Consider the following 24078-nt stretch of genomic DNA (forward strand, 5'->3'; position numbering starts at 1 on the left):
AAACAGTAGCTTGTACTTGATCCCAACTTAGATATAATTAATCTTAATTAAAGGCAAAACCAGTATATTGGGTTTTGTTATTGTTAAAATGATTTTCTAGTAGACTTGAAGTATGAAAGATCCGTTATCTGGAAAACCCCATGTCCTGCACATTCTGGATAACAGGTCCTATACCTGTAGGATGTTATGAAGTTAAAAATATATATAAATATATCTTAAAAGTCAATGAGACTGAATACATGGGATTTACTAGAATTTTATCATTTCAGTGTATTTCTACTTCTGACTGACATCATTGTTTCAGTTTTCAGTGGCAGAGACTAAATAATGGTTATAAATAAATAGCTGGTTTGATTTCACAGTAATTTGTCCAAATATATTGAAATGTAATTTTTTCTTTTTTTTTGCCCATGTATAAATAGGGCTAGTTACAAATACACACACAATGGGTGGAACTAATAGAAAGGGGTAATTAGGACTGAGGGGATTCTATGAAGGCAGGAGAGTGTTGGACGAGACAATGAAAGGGAAGCAACTTGACGCTCATCTGACGGCTCTTTCAGGGAATTTGATGATGATAAATGAGACATCTCGAGAAGTCTGTGGATGATAATTGGCTAATGTGTAGGGGATTGAAAGATCTAGATCTAATAATATTCATTATATACAAAGCACCACGGTATTGTGTGTATTTATGGGACGTATGGAAAGGAACTCCTGATGGGGAAAGTTATGTTCAAAGCTCAGGAACACTGGCTTCTATTTCAATGAACTTTGACATTTAATGGTCAAACATTTCTGCCTTTTAGTAAATCATCAGTAGTATTAATGTCAATGGAAAGTGAAGGTCAAACATGACCTGCGATTCAACTCCCAGTCCTTTATAACATTTCAATTAGTCGGAAATTGTTTTAAAGAGTTAGAAAATTCTGTGATTTTATTTTTCAACCATTTCCCGTAGAATCAAATTCATTTGCCTCTAATAGTAAAAAAAAAATGTATTTTACTATTGCCTGGAGTGAAGAACAAGCGTTGTTGAATATTCTTTATAATTAGGTGACAAGTGGAATAGATGTGTATCAAATATAAAAGGGATATTTGGGTGGGAAAATTTGATTTTTAGAAATAGTTCAATTGCTGAAAACTGAACGAGAACAGCAAACGTTCCTGTTTTAATAATTTGGTCCATAGAGTTTTTATGGGTTTAAATGTGCGACAGTAATAAAAAGTAATGACTGATAAACTCTATTGAATCCTAAGGATCCCAATTAAAGAATGGGACAGTCGAGAGATCAGATTTAATTATAATAGAGATAAAATAGTCATGAAAGATACAGGGGGTCATTTATCAACACTGGGCTAATTTGCCCATGGGCAGTAACCCATGGCAACCAATCAGATTGCTGCATTCATTGTTCTACTTGCAGCTGACTTTAAAACGTTAATCACTGATTGGTTGCTATAGGTAACTGCCCATGGGCAAATTTGCCCAGTGTTGATAAATGAGTACCAGTAGGTCTGTTTAGAAGCAATAGTGGGGGGATACAAATGCATGCATCAAACTATGGAACTCATTGTGTGGGTATATGAATGTTTATATGAATTCATTGCAGCTGGGTTGGACTGGAGCATTGGGGGCCCACTGGGGCTGCAACACAAAGGGCCCCCTGGCTGTGCCCCCAAACTCTGGACCGAAACCTCCATCCCCCACACACGCTTTAGGGGCCAGCCCCTTGGGGAGCGGGTATAGGCTGGCAGGGGCCAATGAGAGCCTGGGGCCCACTGGGTTTTTCCACGAAATTCGTGAAACGGACGAAGAATTAGCAAAACACGAATTTTGATGCCGGTGTCAATTCTCGGGCATCAGAATTGTCGGAATTGTTGCTGCGTCGGAATTGTCACTGGCGTCAATACATTTTGACTCACCTGAGAATTTTCACGACAATTTCGCAAATGTATTCACTGCGAATTAGCACCTGGCGATTAGATTCGCCCATCACTACCTACAATGCCAAGAATCAGATACTGTGGGGCAAATTCACTAAGATTCGTAGTTGCGCCAGGCGTAACTTCACCGCACTTCGCCACACTTCGCCAGGCGTAGTTTCGCCAGCGCTTCGCAAATTCACTAAAATCCGAAGTTGCGCTCAGGGGTAGCGTAAGGTTACGAAGTTGCGCTAGAGTTGATTCGCTAAGTAAAGTGAAGTTACGCTAGAGAAGGCTAATTTGCATATGGCGCCAAATTCAAATTTCAATGGAGGAATACGTATCTGCACTACAAATGGCTAGAAAAGCTTCAAAACATCAAATAAAATGTTTATTTTGCCCTACACATGTGCCCACTGTATAGGTAAGTTGCCATGAGTTAGGAAATGTAGGGGGGAAGGAGGGGAGCCCCAAAAAATTTTTCGATCTTTTTCAGCCTATCACCCATAATGTAGAAAACACGCCAGCGTTTTTTGGGACTTAGAAAAAATTTTGACTTTTTTTGAAGCAATCCCTATCTACTCTATTGCGCTTCGCCTGGTCTGAGGTGGCGAAGGAAGTCTAGCGTAAAAGGTAGCGTTCAGTACACTGCGCGCGTTAGTGAATTTGCGTAGTTACGTCGCAAGTGAAACTTCGCCAGGCGTAAGGGTGCGAAGTAACACTGGCGAAACTACGCCAGCGTTCGTTAGTGAATTTGCGCAGAAACGAAAATGCGAAGTAACGCTAGCGTTCGGCGCTTCGGCGCTTAGTGAATTTGCCCCTGTGAGAGAGATTCTTAAGGAGGAATTGAAAGATGGAATCCCAGGTATTAAGCAGCAAGAGATTAGGGTTTAAGGAGGGAGATGGCAGTGGATGATGGTGGTGTGAAGAAGTGACGGCTCTGAGAGGGAAGGTGAAGACCACAGGAACATGGAGGCACAATCAGTGAGATGCAGAGACGTTTATAGGAGTGAAGGGCTTTGACTTTTATCAGGAAGATTTTGTAAAGTAATCCTTTGCTTATCGGGGAGCCACAATAAAGATTGTAACAGCAGGAGAAGTTCCTCTCCAAGGTGAGATCAGGAGAATTCAGAATTAAAGGTGGAAAGATGGGGGTATGAGAGGTGAGCGAGGAGTTGCAATAGTCTAATAGGGATACGACCTGGACAATAACACTAAGGAAAAAGCAACAGATATTTGCAGTTCCATTAATGTGAGATGGAAATGAAAGAAGCAAAGATTTTCCAAGACCCAACAGTGTGTTGAATCGACAAAGTAAATCTGGCCATAGATGTAAAGATAAAGCTGCACAAAATTAATTTTGTATGATTTTCGGGCCGTCTATGAATCCTCCCGACATTTTTCATACAAACGATTGTTTAGTCGATCGAACAGGTTAGAAGATTTCTGTCGGCTAATGATAATGTCTCTGTATGTGTTGTATTGACAATATCAATGGGCGACTGTCACTTCTATTTGTCAGACATTATTGTGGTCACGGCCGGCTCTGTTACTACTTTATTTAATCTGAATCGTTAGTGGCAGGTCAGAAGATTGAGACGCACATCGTTTGTCGGATATGAGGCAAATCTGCCTGTCTATGGTCAACTTTACTCTTTCCATGTCATCAAGGGGCAGACGTGGGAAACCAACCAGTTCAGATTGAGGTGCTGATTCCTCCAGGAGCAAATAGGCAAGAATCAGTACGAAATCTTGGTACAAAGTTTAGTAAATGTTACAATTTTGAAAGGCGAGATGAATAATGAATAAAGTGATGCATCTGAGCTTCATACCAAACTCATAGGTCATTCACCACAACAGTTCTACTGTGTCCATTCAAATATACATATTTACTTACTAGTTGACCGTTTTGTTAAAATGTAATGATTTGTGCCTTTTAGGAGGAGATTTGGGGTGAGTGCTTATTTGTGTCCTGGGTACCCCTGGAACTATAGCAGGGTGACACCCCAATGTTTCTATATATCTGTAACCTTGTTATGAGCTAAGGGGGCCCAGTCTGAAGGTCAGTTAGGGGGAGATTTGGGGTGAGTGCTTATTTGTACCCTGGGTACCCCTGGAACTATAGCAGGGTGACACCCCAATGTTTCTATATATCTGTAACCTTGTTATGAGCTAAGGGGGCCCAGTCTGAAGGTCAGTTAGGGGGAGATTTGGGGTGAGTGTTTATTTGTACCCTGGGTACCCCTGGAACTATAGCAGGGTGACACCCCAATGTTTCTATATATCTGTAACCTTGTTATGAGCTAAGGGGGCCCAGTCTGAAGGTCAGTTAGGGGGAGATTTGGGGTGAGTGCTTATTTGTACCCTGGGTACCCCTGGAACTATAGCAGGGTGACACCCCAATGTTTCTATATATCTGTAACCTTGTTATGAGCTAAGGGGGCCCAGTCTGAAGGTCAGTTAGGGGGAGATTTGGGGTGAGTGCTTATTTGTACCCTGGGTACCCCTGGAACTATAGCAGGGTGACACCCCAATGTTTCTATATATCTGTAACCTTGTTATGAGCTAAGGGGGCCCAGTCTGAAGGTCAGTTAGGGGGAGATTTGGGGTGAGTGCTTATTTGTACCCTGGGTACCCCTGGAACTATAGCAGGGTGACACCCCAATGTTTCTATATATCTGTAACCTTGTTATGAGCTAAGGGGGCCCAGTCTGAAGGTCAGTTAGGGGGAGATTTGGGGTGAGTGCTTATTTGTACCCTGGGTACCCCTGGAACTATAGCAGGGTGACACCCCAATGTTTCTATATATCTGTAACCTTGTTATGAGCTAAGGGGGCCCAGTCTGAAGGTCAGTTAGGGGGAGATTTGGGGTGAGTGCTTATTTGTACCCTGGGTACCCCTGGAACTATAGCAGGGTGACACCCCAATGTTTCTATATATCTGTAACCTTGTTATGAGCTAAGGGGGCCCAGTCTGAAGGTCAGTTAGGGGGAGATTTGGGGTGAGTGCTTATTTGTACCCTGGGTACCCCTGGAACTATAGCAGGGTGACACCCCAATGTTTCTATATATCTGTAACCTTGTTATGAGCTAAGGGGGCCCAGTCTGAAGGTCAGTTAGGGGGAGATTTGGGGTGAATGCTTATTTGTACCCTGGGTACCCCTGAACTATAGCATGGTGACACCCCAATGTTTCTATATATCTGTAACCTTGTTATGAGCTAAGGGGGCCCAGTCTGAAGGTCAGTTAGGAGGAGATTTGGGGTGAGTGCTTATTTGTGTCCTGGGTACCCCTGGAACTATAGCAGGGTGACACCCCAATGTTTCTATATATCTGTAACCTTGTTATGAGCTAAGGGGGCCCAGTCTGAAGGTCAGTTAGGGGGAGATTTGGGGTGAGTGCTTATTTGTACCCTGGGTACCCCTGGAACTATAGCAGGGTGACACCACAATGTTTCTATATATCTGTAACCTTGTTATGAGCTAAGGGGGCCCAGTCTGAAGGTCAGTTAGGGGGAGATTTGGGGTGAGTGCTTATTTGTACCCTGGGTACCCCTGGAACTATAGCAGGGTGACACCCCAATGTTTCTATATATCTGTAACCTTGTTATGAGCTAAGGGGGCCCAGTCTGAAGGTCAGTTAGGGGGAGATTTGGGGTGAGTGCTTATTTGTGCCCTGGGTACCCCTGGAACTATAGCAGGGTGACTGTTACCCCAATGTTTCTATATATCTGTAACCTTGTTATGAGCTAAGGGGGCCCAGTCTGAAGGTCAGTTAGGGGGAGATTTGGGGTGAGTGCTTATTTGTACCCTGGGTACCCCTTGAACTATAGCAGGGTGACACCCCAATGTTTCTATATATCTGTAACCTTGTTATGAGCTAAGGGGGCCCAGTCTGAAGGTCAGTTAGGGGGAGATTTGGGGTGAGTGCTTATTTGTACCCTGGGTACCCCTGGAACTATAGCAGGGTGACACCCCAATGTTTCTATATATCTGTAACCTTGTTATGAGCTAAGGGGGCCCAGTCTGAAGGTCAGTTAGGGGGAGATTTGGGGTGAATGCTTATTTGTACCCTGGGTACCCCTGAACTATAGCATGGTGACACCCCAATGTTTCTATATATCTGTAACCTTGTTATGAGCTAAGGGGGCCCAGTCTGAAGGTCAGTTAGGGGGAGGTTTGGGATGAGTGTTTGTTTGTGCACTGGGTACCCCTGGAAATATATCAGGGTGACTGTAACACAAGTGTTTACATATATATGTAACCCTGACATTATTTTGACATTACATATATTAGGGCTATATTTCTACTGAAGATTAGAAAAGGCAAAAGAAAGAAGGTCAAGCAAAGAATTTGTCAAATTAATCAATTCTAGTACCATATTAAGATCCGGAAGCCTATGGAGACCAAAAAGGGTCTATAAATAGAGAAGGATTATTTATCCAAATGCCATTCGCACCCTTAGGGATTATGGCAGCCCAGTAAATATACAGAATATTTATGTACAGTAATAAATATCCATCGTCCTACAAATAGGAAGCTCCAGATAACATTAAGGTAACATCTGATATATTTGGTATAAGGAGCTAGATTAATGCTTAAGATTAGATAATGTTTGCCATTATCTGGGACATATTGCACATTAGGCTTCATGTCTTGTTGAGTTACATTATGGATCACTGGCCACTAGTTTGTCAGGAAAATTAAATAAGTGCAGGTCGAACCAACTTATTCTGTTAAATTGTGATATTTTAGGAATTCATGGTGTTGTAGAGACCTGGTTCCTCTTGCCTAAACTCTGAGGTTATTAAAGAGCAGCTGAATATAGTATCTGCCACAGCTATCCATACATGCATACAACTCATTTTAGCTCATAGAATCCATAAAAGCATTGAGTTTGCTGCCAAATAAAATCAACACTCTTACGACACAGTAACATCATGAGAGAGACGTGCAGTCCCACTGCCTTTAGTTTAACACAGCCCTTTGTAACCAAAATCAATGGCCAAGATTGGTAAAATTCATCCCATTGGCCATTCACTTATCAACAGAAAAAAATTCAATTTCACAGGCAAAATCTGAGTTTTTGTGGTTCCAATACATGTAGTTTCCATAGAATTAGAATCAAAGAAACCATCAATAAAATTAATAATTTCTCCTAAATGAAAAGCTATTAATGACTGTGTAACAAATGGCAGGAGGGCAGTGCTGGTTTGATCAAATCAGATTGTTTTGCCAGTGACTGAAGACTTTTCAGCCATTCATTTGGAACAGGGGTCCCCAACCTTTTTTACCTGTGAGCCAGATTCAAATGTAAAAAGAGTTGGGGAGCAACACAAATAAAAGAAGTCCCTTGGGGTGCAAAATAAGGGCTGTGATTGGCTATTTGGTAGCCCCTATGTTGACTGGTAGCCTACAGGAGACTCTACTTGGCACCAAAACTTGTTTTCAAGCCTGGAATCCAAAAATAAGCACCTGCTTTAAGGACCCTGAGAGCAACATCCAAGGGGTTGGAGAGCAACATGTTACTCACGAGCTACTGGTTGGGGATCACTGATTTGGAACCTGAATGAAACTGAAGGGCTCACCTCTACATATGACATAGGGTATTGTACATGGAGTGATTATCTGCTCCAGCTCGTTGTAATTAATTGTGCCAAACAGAACGATCATTGAGCATCTTAGTTTGCCAAACTACGCACGTTGTTTTCACTCTTCAGTGGTGGACCCTGCCTAATTATGTTTATATAATTGTTTACTAGAAAGTACAAATTATTCTAGACTTCCTGCAATTATCTGCATAGTAATTATTTAATGTATTCAACATTCTGCAATGATTATACTGTATAGTAATATGATTTGTGTTGATGCCGAAGAAATATATATATATGTATAGGTACTACTTCAAAATAATTAATTCAAAATCAAATATTGAAGTTAATCATGGAGAGTATACTCACAATTCACCCCAGTCCTAGGGTGTAGGTCCAAGACACCATTTCAAAAAAGGAAGATGTGAGTTTCCCCAAAAACCAATCAATTAAAAAATGGAAAAATGTATTAGGACATGAGAGCAAGACCTAACGCGTTTCATGCCTGCTGGGGCACTTACTCATAGGTGTAAGTATGAGTAAGTGCCCCAGCAGGCACGAAACGCGTTAGGTCTTGCTCTCATGTCCTAATAAATTTTTCAATTTTTTAATTGATTGGTTCATTATTTTTGGGGAGACTCACATCTTCCTTTTTTGAAATGATTATACTGTATATTGTAAAGTATAAAAGCTCCAGTAATGAGACAATCACAGAGACAAAATAAATTTGAATATCATCCCAAATCCCACTTGCTAGATTTTCCAGCATATCCAAGTGGAAATCCATCTCACCTCCTCCATTCTTGTAGCAGAGATAAGGGAACCTCCAAACGTTCCCAAGTCCAATAATCTCCCCAGCCACCGACAGCACAAACTCCACCTTATTGTTCCAGTGGCCCCTTTCGTTGATTTTCTTGTCATTACTGTGCACTAGAGTAGAACCCGGAGCTTCAGAGTCCAAAGCATCTTCAGGCTTCCCATTGATGACTGGAAGAGTCTTTTCAGCAGTCATTGTTCCTTATACCTGGAGGGAGAAATGCTTGGTTATTTCCCCAGTCACCACACTCAATACCTGCTGCTAGTGATGGGCGAATTTGCACCGTTTCGCTTAGACAGGAAAATCGCGAAATTCGTGAAATGGAGAAAAATTTGCGAAACGGCTCCGGCGTCCAATTTTCGCGGGCGTTTCGCTTATTTATTCGCTGGCGGCGAATAGCGCAAATTCGCCGCGAATTCGCGCCTGGGGAATAAATTCGCCCATCACTACCTGCTGCATCTTAGACCATGAAGATTCCCATCTCTCAAGAAATTCTTTATTAACCCATAGGCACCTCTGAGACTTGACCTGGCTTGGATCCCATAGGGTTTAAAGCAAAATCCTAAAGATTGTTCATGCTACAATTACGCTCCCCCAGCCTACTAATTTATAGCATACTGTTAAATGATTGATTCCTCTAGCCATACATCTAGGGATTCCAATCCAAGCTGGTAGAACACGCATTATCTCAGCGTCTCTACTACAGCATTGTGTACATCACATGGTCGAGTAGTTTCTATAGCAATGCAAATGGAGTGTTGATTAGGCTTAATGTGTAACGGGATGATTCCGATTAAATGTCTCCGGTCCTGTTGCACTGATCAGATGATTTTATTTGATTAGACCTGATACAATGGAGCTAGAGACTGTCAGTAGAAGAAACAAAGAGACACACACAAATGACTTACCCTACTGTAGTTGCCTGTAAAGATATCAATCCTGCCTTGGAATAATGTCCCTGTTACCCATGAAATGGATAATTTGCGAGTGTTCTCTCTTTGCTAGTGGGATCTGATAGCAACAGCCTCCTCCTGCTCCCCCCCCCCCCCCGCCACCTCCCCCTTACAGACTAGCCATCCCTCGTTGGCTTCTCATCTCAGGCTTAGATTTAAGGTAGTCACCGGTTAAACAGCCAACCAACCCCTTTAATTGTTCCATATGACAAGGATGTCAGACACAACTGCTCATTTGCTGTATTTATATGTTATTTGTTATATTTATATGTTATTTGTTATATTTATATGTTATACCAGAGATTCACATGCAGCGTTTCCACTTCTCCAAGCTGTGTCCTACTCCACTGGAAATAAAGCTGCAGGTTATTAGTCTCAATATTTAACACACATTGGGATTTGTACAACAGGAATGAATTTATCACAGAGGCCTTCGACAGCAACACAATTCCTTCTGATTAAAATGCACATTTATTTATATCCCTGTGGGGGGACCAATACACAGTCTCTCAGGAATATAAAATGGGCTGCAAAATAAATGGAATATATACAAACACCTGGAATAACCTTTATTTATTCGAAACATTTCCATCATTATCATCTTGTCTTACTAATCACTTAATGCACATCACTTTCTCTCTACTATCTACAGTATATGTTTGTCTTTATCATCGGTCTCTCTCTCTAATTCTATCAGTCTGTTATATCTATCTATCTATCTGTCTGTCTGTCTGTCTGTCTGTCTGTCTGTCTGTCTGTCTATCTATCTATCTATCTATCTATCTATCTGTCTGTCTGTTTGTCTGTCTATCTATCTATCTATCTATCCAGGGGCGATCCGCCAATGAGGCGAGCTGAGGCGCTCGCCTCAGGCGGCATCGCCAGCTATTTTTCCAGGGGCGGCCAAATGCCGCTCCTGGTGCCTTTAAGAGCCGAATTTCTGGTTTTTGAACCGGAAATTCAGCTTTACTAGGGCGAGAGAGCGCAATTGCGCTCTCTGCACTAGCGTTGCTGCCTCCTCCCCAGAAATCGAATCGGGCTGGGGGGCGGCATTACTGGAGCCGCCTCAGGCGGCAATGCATACAGAAACGGCGCTGTATCTATCTATCTTTTTATCTATCCCTCTATATCTATCTATCTATCTATCTATCTATCTCTCTCTCTCTCTCTCTATCTATCTCTCTATCTATCTATGTATCTATCTATCTATCTCTCTATCTATCTATCTCTCTATCTATCTATCTATCTATCTATCTATCTATCTCTCTCTCTCTCTCTCTCTCTCTATCTATCTATCTATCTATCTATCTATCTATCTATCTATCTCTCTATCTATCTATCTATCTATCTATCTATCTATCTATCTATCTATCTCTCTCTCTATCTATCTATCTATCTATCTATCTATCTATCTATGTATCTCTCTCTCTCTATCTATCTATCTATCTATCTATCTATCTATCTATCTATCTATCTATCTATCTATCTATCTATCTATCTATCTATCTATCTATCTATGTATCTATCTATCTCTATCTATCTATCTATCTATCTATCTATCTATCTATCTATCTATCTATCTATCTATCTATCTATCTATCTCTCTATCTATCTCTCTATCTCTCTATCTCTCTATCTCTCTATCTCTCTATCTCTCTATCTATCTATCTATCTATCTATCTATCTATCTATCTCTCTCTCTATCTATCTATCTATGTATCTATCTATCTATGTATCTATGTATCTATCTATCAATCTATCTATCTATCTATCTATCTATCTATCTATCTATCTATCTATTATCTATCTATCTATCTATCTATCTATCTATCTATCTATCTATCTATCTATCAATCTATCTATCTATCTATCTATCTATCTATCATCTATCTATCTATCTATCTATCTATCTATCTATCTATCTATCATCTCTCTCTCTCTCACTCTCGCTCTCTCTTGATATATATATATATCTATATATACATACATACAGTATATATATATATATATATATATATATATATATATATATATATATATATATATATAATCCGTGAAGAGCCGGCACAACTCGTAATCCGCTGTGTTATTTGCCTGGGTGCTATCAGCAAAAAAGCATCATGAATATCCAGAACCAAAACGAGCACTCTCAGGTCTTATTAGTCCAATAAAAGTGTTTTTATTTAACAAACAGAAGCTTCTGATTGTTAAATAAAAACACTTTTATTGGACTAATAAGACCTGAGAGTGCTCGTTTTGGTTCTGGATATATATATATATAAACTACTGGATAGGTGCACTCAGAAAACAATGGAAATGCCTAGGTGCTGAAACATATATCAAAATCTATAGAGCAAAGAAATCCGCACTCATAGGTCTTTTGTGAAGAAAAAATGGGTTTATTCAACGTTTCGGCTCTTAGACTCGAGTCTAAGAGCGAAAATGACCGCTCGAGCCGAAACGTTGAATAAACCCATTTTTTCTTCACAAAAGACCTATGAGTGCGGATTTCTTTGCTCTCTCTCTCTCTCTCTATATATATAGATCATCTATCGCTATCTATCTATCTCTATATATATCATCTCTCTTTGTCTCTCTCTTTCTCTCTCTACTCTATAAGAGCCCACCCCAGAGTTCAGTCTGGGTTGATAATCTAGAGGAGTCTAATTATAGCCGATTATCTGCCCTACAACCCTCCTTTTGGTTCACTTTTTTACATTTTTATTTTTAATTCTTTACTCTCATTACAGACTCGAGGAGTATAATGCTGTGCAGACTGGAGGAATGGAGTGTAACACCAATGTCATGTCGATGAACCTGACAACCTCACTGATGGTGACATCTCCACTCGGCCACAAATATCCCGTTTTTGAAAATCGCCGATGACTACAGGGACTTATAAGGCGGATACAATTGACGTGCCCATTCCTAAGGGACAAAACCTGGTAAGAGATATTGGCAACGTGAGATTGAATTTGACCGGAATTTTTGATAGACGAAGCAACATGCCCTCATACCCCCGGATGATGAAGCCACTTGGATTTGAGTTAAATGCGTCATGACTTGGGATTAATTGAAGAAACTGTGTTATCTAAAGTCATCTTAACTCATACCATATCATCTTAAAGGATAAGTAAACCTTAAAAATAAGTGAATGTTAAACTGATGAGGGGGCTATTCAAAGCACTTTTGCAATTTACATTCATTATTTATTTTCTTTTTATTCCAAGATATTAAGGGATACATGTGCTGTTAATATGAATGAATTTTGTTACAACAGCGCCACCTGCTGGTCAGTTTCCCACCAGTCTGACCAGCAAGTAGTCAAGGAAGTTGTCAGGAGAAAGAAAGAGGCTGATGTTCTTCTGCTTAGGAAAGATGTGAGAAAGGTTTCTAATTTTATTCCTTTTAGATTTGCCGCGAATTTGCAGCTGGCGAATAAATTCACCCATTATTATAAGAGACTGGAATATGAATAGGAGAGGCCTGAATAGAAAGATGAGGAATAAAAAGTAGCAATAACAATACATTTGTAGCCCTACAGAGCATTTGTTTTTTAGATGGGGTCAGTGACCCCCCCCCCATTTGAAAGCTGAAAAGAGTTAGAAAAAGAAGGAAAATAATTCAATTGAGAAAGGTTTCTAATTTTATTCCTAAGCAGAAGAACATCAGCCTCTTTCTTTCTCCTGACAACTTCCTTGACTACTTGCTGGTCAGACTGGTGGGAAAATGACCAGCAGGTGGCGCTGTTGGAACAAATTTCATTCATATTAACAGTACATGTATCCCTTAATATCTTGGAATAAAAAGAAAATAAATAAAACATGTAAATTGCAAAAGTGCTTGGAATAGCCCCCTCGTCAATTTTACATTCGCTTATCATAAAGATTTACTTATCCTTTAAGCAGACTAAAGCACCATTGTTCACAATGAGGAACGCTTTAATTAGACCGGATGCTGTGACACAATTTTCTGTGTTAAATGGGAAAAGTGGGATACCTGTGTTTAGTTATTCTGTGTCAAACACACAAACCAAAGTGGCTGCATCTGTAGTTGTGGAGGTGTGGTGCATCACAAACACCCTATGTGGGTTACCTGTGGACTGACGGGCTCAAGCTGGTGGCCCACTGACGAGATCCACCGCAACACAAGTGTACCAGCCGTGAACTGCCGGTGTGATTGAAACTGTCGAGATACCGTCTCTAGATCTGAGATAAGAATATCGTTTTTCACACAGCATGACAGGAGGATAGGTAAATACAGTGATGGCCAACATTCAGCACCTCATTGGGAGAGTGTCAGCTTGCGCTCCAGAAAGAGCTCCAGACTGGCGAACACAGAGGATTTCTGCGTAGACCCGACACACCGAGGCTACTCACTATAAAGCAGACATAAAGACTATTATGACCAGCATGAGTATGTATAGTATATTTATTAATAATAGGGATGGGCGAATTTTTTCGCCTCGTTTTGCCGAAAAAATTACGCCCATAGACTTGTATGGTGGTGTGCGTCAAAAAAAAAAGACGCGCGTCAAAATAATTTCACCGCGCGACAATTTTTTTTTGACGCCCATAGACTTTAATGTGCGTCTGCAACATTATGCCAGCGGCGAATTTTTACCGAAATGAAACGTGTCACATTCGCCCATCCCTAATTAATAATGTTTTGACAGCTGTGAAGAAGTGTAATAGCACTGGGACAGTTGAGTGTTAATTATGGGCAGTGATCGCTTGATTTGCAAAAATATATAAAACTTTTGGCTTTATAAAAGACTGAGACTCTTTGTCCACCAGGAGTGGAGTGGGGACTTTATGAGGAGGTGCCAAGATTGGACTGCAGATATTCCCAGGGTAGTGTTCATTAATTAATATGATGTGAATACATATTTTACTTTGCCTTTAATCTTATATAAAGTTTATATTTGTTATACAGCACTTTGTGTGTTTTTTCCTAATGGAGCCAGCCACAGGTGTATTCCCAGATCCCATTAGGTGGAGGCCCTGCCATGAGAGACAATTGCCAGTACCCTTTCACTTAGCAAAGAGGACTCAGGACCTGGTTTATGGTAAGGATGTACAACCATAGCACAAGGGGTGGCCAAGAGGGTGTTACATATAGATAGATAGATAGATAGATAGATAGATAGATAGATAGATAGATAGATATACCTGTATATATAGACATATATATAGATATATATAGATATATATATATAGAGAGAGAGAGAGAGAGAGAGAGAGAGAGAGAGAGGGGGATGGATAGATAGATAGAAATAAATATATATAAAGACAAATTCCTGCGAGTGCTGATCTCTCTTTTTGTTTTGTTTTATACATATATACATACATATATATATATATATATATATATATATATATATATATATATATATATATATATATATATATAAAGATAGATAAATTGATGATATATATATATATTGTCCTCAAAAAGGAGCACTCACAGGTCTTAGGAGTAATAAAAAATATTTAATGTGGGCACAAAACTGACGTTTCAGCTGGAACAGCCTTTCTCAAAGTGATACAACACTGCAAAAAAACGGTTATTATACAAGTGACAAGTGGGGGGTGTCAGGCAGTGTGTGTGACGTGTTGTCAGATTATTATCTCTACAACATTCAAATGAGCCAATCCTAAACCTCTGTATAGGTTTTTAAAAAAAGCCAAAATCGTCTCTTATGCGAAAAAAATATAATGAAACAAGCGCGTGTCAAGTGTGTTGATAGAAAGTAACGCACTAGTGACATTGGAAACCTTTAGACAGAGTCTCCAATTATAGAACAACATATCAACCCAAGGAAACAAAGAATCGGTGAGGAGCATAGTCATCAGAGAACCTGTGTGTAAATCAAATCCACAGTATGGGAGCCAATGTAATAGGGTCTGTTTCCAATGGTAGCTCTACCCGCCCTACATCTCTCCCACTGGACAAAGGTATTTGCTCCCACATGTTTCACAAACAGGAGACACACTGGATTCTTTCTTTCTATTTGCAATTGGTTTTCATCTGGTTGCTTGGGTCTTTACACAAGCAACCAGGCACTGGTTTGAATGACAGACTAGAATTTGGGAATCATTTCCTGTAGCAACCAAGTAGATGTTTGCTTTGTTCTTGCCAACAGTGCAAAGGTTACCAAGTAGATATTCTAGATACTACATCATTGAGAAGACAGACAGACAGACAGACAGACAGACAGAATAGAATATGAAATGCATAGGGCATGGAAAGTGAGATACGTAATACAAAGTAATAATAACAATACAAATCAGAACTGTTTGTCTGTGAGGCTCCAATTCTATTGTTATTTTTAATTTTAATTACTTATCTTGCCCTCCAGCCCCAATCCTATTCATATTCATCTGTCTCTCTGTCTGTCTTTATATCTTCTTGATAATTTAGTATCTACAATATCTACTTGGTAACATTTGCCCTGTTGGCAAGAACAAAGTAAACATCTAATTGGTTGTTACATGGGAACTGAAAGAAGTAGTAAACCCTACAATAAATATAGGTAAGAAAGAATGCCAGTTGTTATATATTGAACTTACTGCACCAGCTAAAAGGGGTTGCTCACCTTTAAATTAACTTTTAATATGATGTAGAGACGGATATTCAGATACAGTTTGCAGTTGATTTTCATTTTTTATTATTTGTGGTTTTCTATTTTGCAATTTCAGCAATCTGGTTACTAGGGTTCAAATTACCCTAGCAACCATGGATTGATTTGAATAAGAGAGTAATGATGGGCAAATCTCTCCAGTTTCGGTTTGCCAAAAAAATTTGAATTTCCTGCGAAATTCGCAAAACACAAAACGCAAATTTTGACATCAGCGTAAATTTTTTTTGGATGCCGGCAAAAATTCTGATGCACATTAATGGATAAGTAAACCTTTAAGATAAGTGAATGTAAAATTGATGAGGGGGCTATTCTAAGCACTTTTTACATGTATTATTTATTTTCCTTGTATTCCAAGATATTAAGGGATACATGTACTGTTAATATGAATGTATTTAGTTACAACAGCGCCATCATCTGGTCAGTTTCCCACCAGTCTGACCAGCAAGTAGTCAAGGAAGTTGTCAGGAGAAAGAAAGAGGCTGATGTTCTTCTGCTTAGGAAAGATGTGAGAAAGGTTTCTAATTTTATTCCTTTTAGATTTGCCGCGAATTTGCAGCTGGCGAATAAATTCACCCATTATTATAAGAGACTGGAATATGAATAGGAGAGGCCTGAATAGAAAGATGAGGAATAAAAAGTAGCAATAACAATACATTTGTAGCCCTACAGAGCATTTGTTTTTTAGATGGGGTCAGTGACCCCCCCCCCCATTTGAAAGCTGAAAAGAGTTAGAAAAAGAAGGAAAATAATTCAAAAACTATCAAAAATAATTAATGAAGACCAATTGAAAAGTTGCTTAGAATTAGTCATTCTATAACATATTAAAATTTAGCTTAAAGGTAAACAACCCCTTTAAAGTTTTAGAATAACAGTAATGATTCAGGCCTTAAAAGTTGCGCACAGGGGGTTACCATCTTGGATTTAGTTAGGAGGGCCAGTGGCACTGCACATGCTCAGTTGGGTCTGGGCTGCTATTTGTGATGCAAAATGCCCTGTTTGATCAATTTTTTGAGAGAGAGAGAGAGAGAGATTGAAATAATATAATGCAATATCAATGAAATGAAAGATAGATACGACAGACATATACAGTAGATAGAGACAGAGGGGGAAGTTGTGAATAAGGAGGGAGAATAGTCGTATAACACTGATACACTGAGAATAGAGAAATACACAGAGCTGTATATTAGGTTGGAGAAGCCACATGGTGAGTATCATTAGCAGAGAACTTTGGGAGAACTAATCCATCTCTAATAGAGGGAAAGTGGAACTGCAGGTGTCAGTAATAGAATTAGCAATGAATATAATGAATATGCAACAGAAGCAGAAAGAATAATGAGTTTGGGATTGGAGGGTCTGTAACAACCTCGTTGGCAGTGAAGCTGCTGTGTGACACATTAAGGTGCCCGTTCATAGGTAGGGATGTCGCGGACTGTTCGCCCGCGAACTAATTCGCGCGAACATCGACCGTTCGCGTCCGCCGAATGTTCGCGAACGTTGCGCAACGTTCGCCAATTTGGGTTCGCCTTAGCTGGCGCTTTTTTTTGCCATTTCTCCCCCAGACCAGCAGATACATGGCAGCCAATCAGGAAGCTCTCCCTCCTGGACCACCCCCACACCCCCTGGACCACTCCCCTTCCATATATAAACTGAAGCCCTGCAGCGTTTTTTCATTCTGCCTGTGTGTGCTTGGAAGAGCTAGTGTAGGGAGAGAGCTGCTAGTGATTTGAGGGACAGTTGATAGTAACTTTGCTGGCTAGTAATCTACTTGATACTGCTCTGTATTGTAGGGACAGAAGTCTGCAGGGATTTGAGGGACATTTTAGGTTAGTTAGCTTTGCTGGCTAGTAATGCCACCTAGCTGTGTGAGCTTTTTCACATTCTGTCTAAATAACAATAATAATTCCGTGTCCGTAAACACCACCTGAGTGACGTTTTTACAGCAGCAATAATATATTCCGTATCCACTACTGTATACGTTGCCCTTGCAGGCATTGTTTGCCCAGTCTTTAACCAAGTGCCACCTAGCTGTGTGAGCTTTTTCACATTCCGTGTCCAGAAACATCACCTGAGTGACGTAGTGTGATTTCTGCCCTTTACAGCACAAAACGCAGCGCTGTGTCAACAATGGATTTTTTAGAAACATATTTGCCCTTGATCCCCCTCTGGCATGCCACTGTCCAGGTCGTTGCACCCTTTAAACAACTTTAAAATCATTTTTCTGGCCAGAAATGTCTTTTCTAGCTTTTAAAATTCGCCTTCCCATTGAAGTCTATGGGGTTCGCAACGTTCGCGAACCGTTCGCATTTTTGTCCGGACGTTCGCGAACATGTTCGCAAACATTTTTTCCGACGTTCGCTACATCCCTATTCATAGGACTGAAATCTATGTCACTAGCCACACACACACTGCTCCTAGCCAATCTCACCCATTTATTTTTTTCAAAATGAATTCGAATGAATTTTTCTTTACCTTCTTCTCACTTCATGAACAGAATTCAATGAAGAGACACAATTTCAGGTATGCTAGACTGAAAACTAACATTTTTGGAGCAATTTTACAATTATCCAATAGGTCTCGGCCAGACAACACTGCAGCCTACAGAGCTGACAGACGGAAACCCACTGTCATTTGCCAGTGTCCCTGGCTAATCCCTATGTTACAGGCATGTTACAATATCAGATACGTGATTTAATTGGCCTTTGGGGAATGAGGCCCCCATTAGGGCTGTAATGAGTTTAGGCAGGTCCCCCTTCCCCCTGGTAGGTACGTGTGTGGCAGCAGGTATGTTTGCCCCTCCCCCTCAGGTAGGACAATAGGTAGCTGGTTTCGGCAGGAAAAAAGGGGTTGGGCTGAGGGTGGGATTTGGGGAGTTTGAGGGTGGCATTGGGGGCGTTTGGGATTGGGGGCGTTTGGTCAGCTGCGCTGACACCACCTAGAGAGAAGGTGCCACCTATTCTTTTCCAATGCCCCACTTACTCATTACGTGACCTCCACCATTCCTCTACAAAACTCCTAATGTTCTCCATGAACAACTCCAAACCCTCTTCTGTCTCTATCGACCTCTGAAAAGATGTGTTTGCCTATACTTTATATTCTCATTATGTTGTTCAATAAAATGTCATTGTACATATGGAGTGTACACAGTTAGGCAGGTTTTACACTAAACTTGAACTTAGAATGTCATTTTATAGGTAACTCTTCCCAAGTTTAGTTTCTCTATTGAGTCTACTCTTGTTTATCTGGTTCTGCCCCAGTCTTTCTGTCCTTACTGAGTTATACATGTGGATCCCATGCTTGGCCCATTCATCTCTCTGGATTCTCACACAGTAAGACTTGACTGTACCCAAGCAGTGTTGGACTGGGATACCAGGGGCCCCCCAGAAAACCTTAGACCATGGGGCCACTTTCTAAACTCTTATTCCTCCTCTCCTCACTCAACCTCTTTATTCTCCTAGTCTTTTATATCTACTTACTATACTCTATTCTTCCATTATTAAGACTCTTTGTTGCCATAAAGAAATAGGGAATGGCCATGAAACAGGCCAAATGTTTATCAGCAGGAGGGACCACTGACACCTGGGCCCCCCGGAGTTTTCCTGGTATCCCATTGGGCCAGTCCAACACTGGGCCAGGCCAAAGATTTAATGGAATAAAGATTGGTAAATGGCTCCAAATAATCCCATAATACAGATTATTAAATAACAATGGAATTGAGTGAAAACATTTTCATAGACAAAATGAATTACAAAATGTATCACAAATCAAACTATACCTATACTTATGCAGAAACAATTTATCCCATAAATCAAAAACACAATTTTAACAGCGACCAGGCAGAATTAAATTACCGCTGATTCAAAAAGCAGAGAAAAGAACAGAATTTATTTAAAGGAGAAGGAAAGGCTACAAGTAAGTAATCTATATCAGAAAGGTCTATATAAATACACCAGTAACCCCTCAAAGTAATGTTGCTCTGAGTCCTCTGTCAAAAGAAACATCACATTTCTTTCCTTCTATTGTGTACTCATGGGCTTCTGTATCAGACTTCCTGTTTTCATCTTAAACCTCCAGGGCTAGGGCTTGAGCATGCTCAGTTTGCTCCTCTCTCCCTCCCTCCTCCCCTCCCTGCTGTAATCTGAGCTCAGAGCTGTAATTGGTGTATTGGAGCTTATAGGCACCACCTTCTGGATCTTCATCTTCTTCTGTAAGTGAATGCTGTATTGGCGCATGGCAGTTGGATAAGTCTTCCAGTTTGTAGCAACTGCGCCAAAAGTGCTGAAAATTGCTGAAGGGAAGGAAGAGGATCTGAAGAAGACCAGAGATCTGGAAGATGATACCCATGAGCTCTGCTGCTCTTACTTTGCACCTATACTTGAGCAATCTCTATGGGGCAATTTCAGTGGTAACTAACTATGCTGGAGGTGCAGGGAGTGGGGACTATCTAGGGTAGTATTTAGGGGCTTTTCTTATTGGGGGAGTTAGTTCTCCTTTAAACTTCTTGATCCAGAAAACCTCTCTCTGGATCAACAACTTCAATCTGTATCCCCCTCTCCTAAGTGATCTACAGTATAACAGTGATCCCCAACCAGTAGCTCGTGAGTAACATGTTGCTCTCCAACCCCTTGGATGTTGCTCCCAGTTGCCTCAAAGAAGGTGATTATTTTTCAATTCCAGACTTTGGTTGTATAAAATTGAATAACAAGATAATAGTGTAACCGCAGTTCCCGGGGTTCCCCTTTGGTTCCGACTCGGTAGTTCCCGTTTCTCCTCGGGTGGAAATTTGAAAAATAAAAGTCTGTATGAGTCAGTGTTAAACAGCTCGGGGGAAAGAAGAATGCAGCGTAAAGGGAATCTTAGTGTAGTGGGTTGTTGGTTGTTGTAGTTCCACACCTTCCCAGAACTTACTAAAGAGTGTCAGATTACTTCTTACAGTCACCACGTGTTTGCTTAAAGTTGGCTACAAGCGTTTAAGCTTTAAATCACATTCATCAGAAAAATCAGGATGAGATTCTCAGTGCTTACTCCATGCTGTTAGGAGATGTAGACCGCAGATAATCGCGTAAAAACTTTTATTACATATAAATATAATACATCAGTTTCACTCACATTTAAGAAGTTTTAAAAAGGCACATCAAATCTCCTTTGTCCCTCTAATGTCTCAGTTACTGTGCAAGTTGGTATTGTGGTGACCCGCATTGCTTCCATCCCTCTCAATGTCTCAATGTAGGTTGACAATCCACATAGGGGCTACTAAATGGCCAATCACAGCCCTTATTTGGCACCTTAGGAACATTTTTCATGCTTGTGTTGCTCCCCAACTACTTTTACCTCCTTTTATCCCTGTTGTATAGCAATGTAAGAAAATGTAGGTACCCTGTGACCTACTCCTAGAAAGTGTTTTGCTACTGGTTTGTTACTGTGCCCATCTCAGAATACTGTACTAATTGCAGACGTATAATAAACCACAGGGGCAAGTCATGAGATAAATGATATGTGTTATTGTGTATGTGATATGGTGTCTGATCAGAAAACGTCTCCCTGTCAGTGGGTGTCGAAAACTCAACTGGTGTCAAAAACCTACAGAAAATACAATTCGGGGCATCTAAAGTAACCTGGTTTATCAGCCCATGTGTGCTGTTTCTTCTGGTAGTACAGGTATGGGATCCATTATCCTGAAACCCATTATCCAGAAAGCTCAGAATTATGGAAATTTTAAATGCTTTCCCTTTATCCTGTTATGATAAAACAATAACTTGTACTTGATCTCAACTAAAATATAATGAATCCTTATTGGAGACAAAACCAGCCTATTGGGTTTATTTCATGTTTATATGATTTTCTAGACTTAAGGCATGAATTACAGAAAGATCAACTATCCGGAAAACACCAGGTCCTGAGCATTCCGGATAACAGGTTCCATACATGTACTTAAAAAAGCAAATTTTCACAAGGAGATCTCTTAAACTTGTGCCTTTCTTGTAACAAAATCAAGTTGCCTCTGGGACAACCTTACTTAATCCTTCATCAGCTGTAATTGTTCTCCATCGATCCTTGATGACTTTATTCACTTAATAAGAGTTTGTATTAAACTTAGTACTATAAACCAAATTTGGACGTCCCTCCATTGGCTTCATGTGCTTCAGACCCTTCCTCCGCACTATCTCCAGGGCCTGGTCTAAAACCTTGGATGGATCCCCTGTCTCTGAATCCTTTATATATCTCCTTTATCTGTTGCTCGGCTAAACATTTATCAGTATTATTTACCCAACAGATACGTAATGACTTTTAGTCTGATAATGATAATTATTATAATGGAGGAGGAAAAAAAATGGCAGCGTTTTTTATATACTCTTAAGGCTCCCAGTGTGCACCTTCGTTTTACGAGTTTTTCAAATAAAGTGATACTAGGTAATACCGAAATCCTTTGTAATGGTGTGCTGAAAGTATTGTAACATGATATATATACTGTATCACTACATGATATATAACATGATATATATATATATATGTAACATGTATATATATATATATATATATACTGTATCACTAAAGTGCTGGGGTGGCTTTGCACTAGTACTAGGGATACACCGAATCCACTATTTTGGATTCGACCGAACCCCCGAATCCTTCCCGAAAGATTCGGCCGAATAACGAACCGAATCCTAATTTGCATATGCAAATTAGGGGTGGGAAGGGGAAAACAATTTTTACTTCCTTGTTTTGTGACAAAAAGTCAGGCGATTTGCAAATTAGGATTTGGATTCGGTTCGGCCGGGCAGAAGGATTCGGCTGAATCCGAATCCTGCTGAAAAAGGCCAAATCCGAATCCTGCTGAAAAAGGCCGAATCCTGGCCTAATCCCGAACCGAATCCTGGATTCGGTGCATCCCTAACTAGTACACAAGCCCATAACTTGAGGCTTCAGATGGGTTTTTTGCCTTCCTCTGGATCAACTGGCAGATTTATCAAGAGTCGAATACCTTTCGACTGCGGAATATTCCAAATTCGATTTGAATTTGAAAAAAATTTGAATATTGAAATTTATCATATACTGTCTCTTTAAAACTTTGACTTCGACCATTCGCCAGCCGAATTGCTGTTTTAGTCTATGATGGACGTCCTAGAACCTATTTGGAGCCAATTGGTGCACTTTGAAAAATCGAAGATTTATTTTGCAAATAATTCGATTGAATACGATCTTACTTTGATTCGAACGATCGAATAGAGTCTATTTACCCGCAGAATTCTTTTTTTTTAAAATAATTTCGGTTGGTCTTTTTTTATTCAAATTTCGAAGATATGGGAGTTCAAAAAAACTCTGATTACTCTGAAATTCAGCCCCAAAGTGTAGCATTTGGAGCCAACTTTATTGTTGAGTTTTAGTTCTCCTTTAAGTTGTTTATTAATTGCCAATCATTATATGTAGTACACTTAATAGGTCCCTTAGGGAAATACTATGTGGGAAAGAACATAGGAGAAGTAAGTGAAAGCCAGAGGGTTACTTGAAGGATCCTCCACATAGTAAGGACCAATAAGCAGGAGTCGTGTTAAACACAGTTCAAATTTTTCAATCAATGAATATAACAAAAAGCCAAAAAATGACCATTGACTAAATGCAACGGGCCCTCTCAGCAGCGGCATTTGCCACTTGTGCTTTACAATGACTAGTGAACATCTCTCCAGAATTTTATAGGAGTCACAATTCCCATAATGCATTGGAGCTTTTTTGGAAGTGCTGCTCATGAAGGTTCATCACAATGTGCCGGATCCCAGGTATGAAACGTTACAGACAATACACAGAATATTTACACGGGGACCCCAAACAGGTTGTATCTTTGGTTTGAGACAGGTATAAGCTGCATTTAGGGGATATATTGATGTCTTCTTCTATTTTAGTTTTAAGACATATTTTACAATGTTTGAGTTTTTTTCACATGGAGCAAATTATATAGTTCTTAATATTTTATTTAGTGATATATTTGTCTATGTTAATGTGGTTTCTATTTGGTTTATACTTGGCATCATGTTGCCGCAAAGTGAGCCAAGAAATAGTGAGCGGAAGAAAAAGTGCAACTAACCCCTGAAGGTGCCCATAGACAAGTTACGATTTTTTAAAGATCTGTTAGTTTTCCTGAAACGATGGTATAAATG

The 24078-nt window shown here is 40.0% G+C and overlaps 1 protein-coding gene across 1 annotated transcript in view; it reads right to left on the reverse strand.

Annotated features, from left to right (window-relative positions):
• LOC108704403 (sodium- and chloride-dependent GABA transporter 3-like) overlaps window positions 1-9345 on the reverse strand; it is an 88858-nt gene extending 79513 nt beyond the window's left edge. Inside the window, exons 1-2 of the mRNA XM_018240934.2 lie at window positions 9241-9345; window positions 8308-8539 (exon numbers count right to left, since the gene is read on the reverse strand). Of these exons, the coding sequence (XP_018096423.2) occupies window positions 8308-8527 (220 nt within the window). The 5' untranslated portion in view covers window positions 8528-8539; window positions 9241-9345. The remainder of the gene's footprint in view (window positions 1-8307; window positions 8540-9240) is intronic.
• Between the last annotated feature and the right edge of the window lie 14733 nt (window positions 9346-24078).

The sequence above is a fragment of the Xenopus laevis genome, chromosome 4S (assembly GCF_017654675.1).
Source record: "Xenopus laevis strain J_2021 chromosome 4S, Xenopus_laevis_v10.1, whole genome shotgun sequence".
Lineage (NCBI taxonomy): Eukaryota > Metazoa > Chordata > Amphibia > Anura > Pipidae > Xenopus > Xenopus laevis.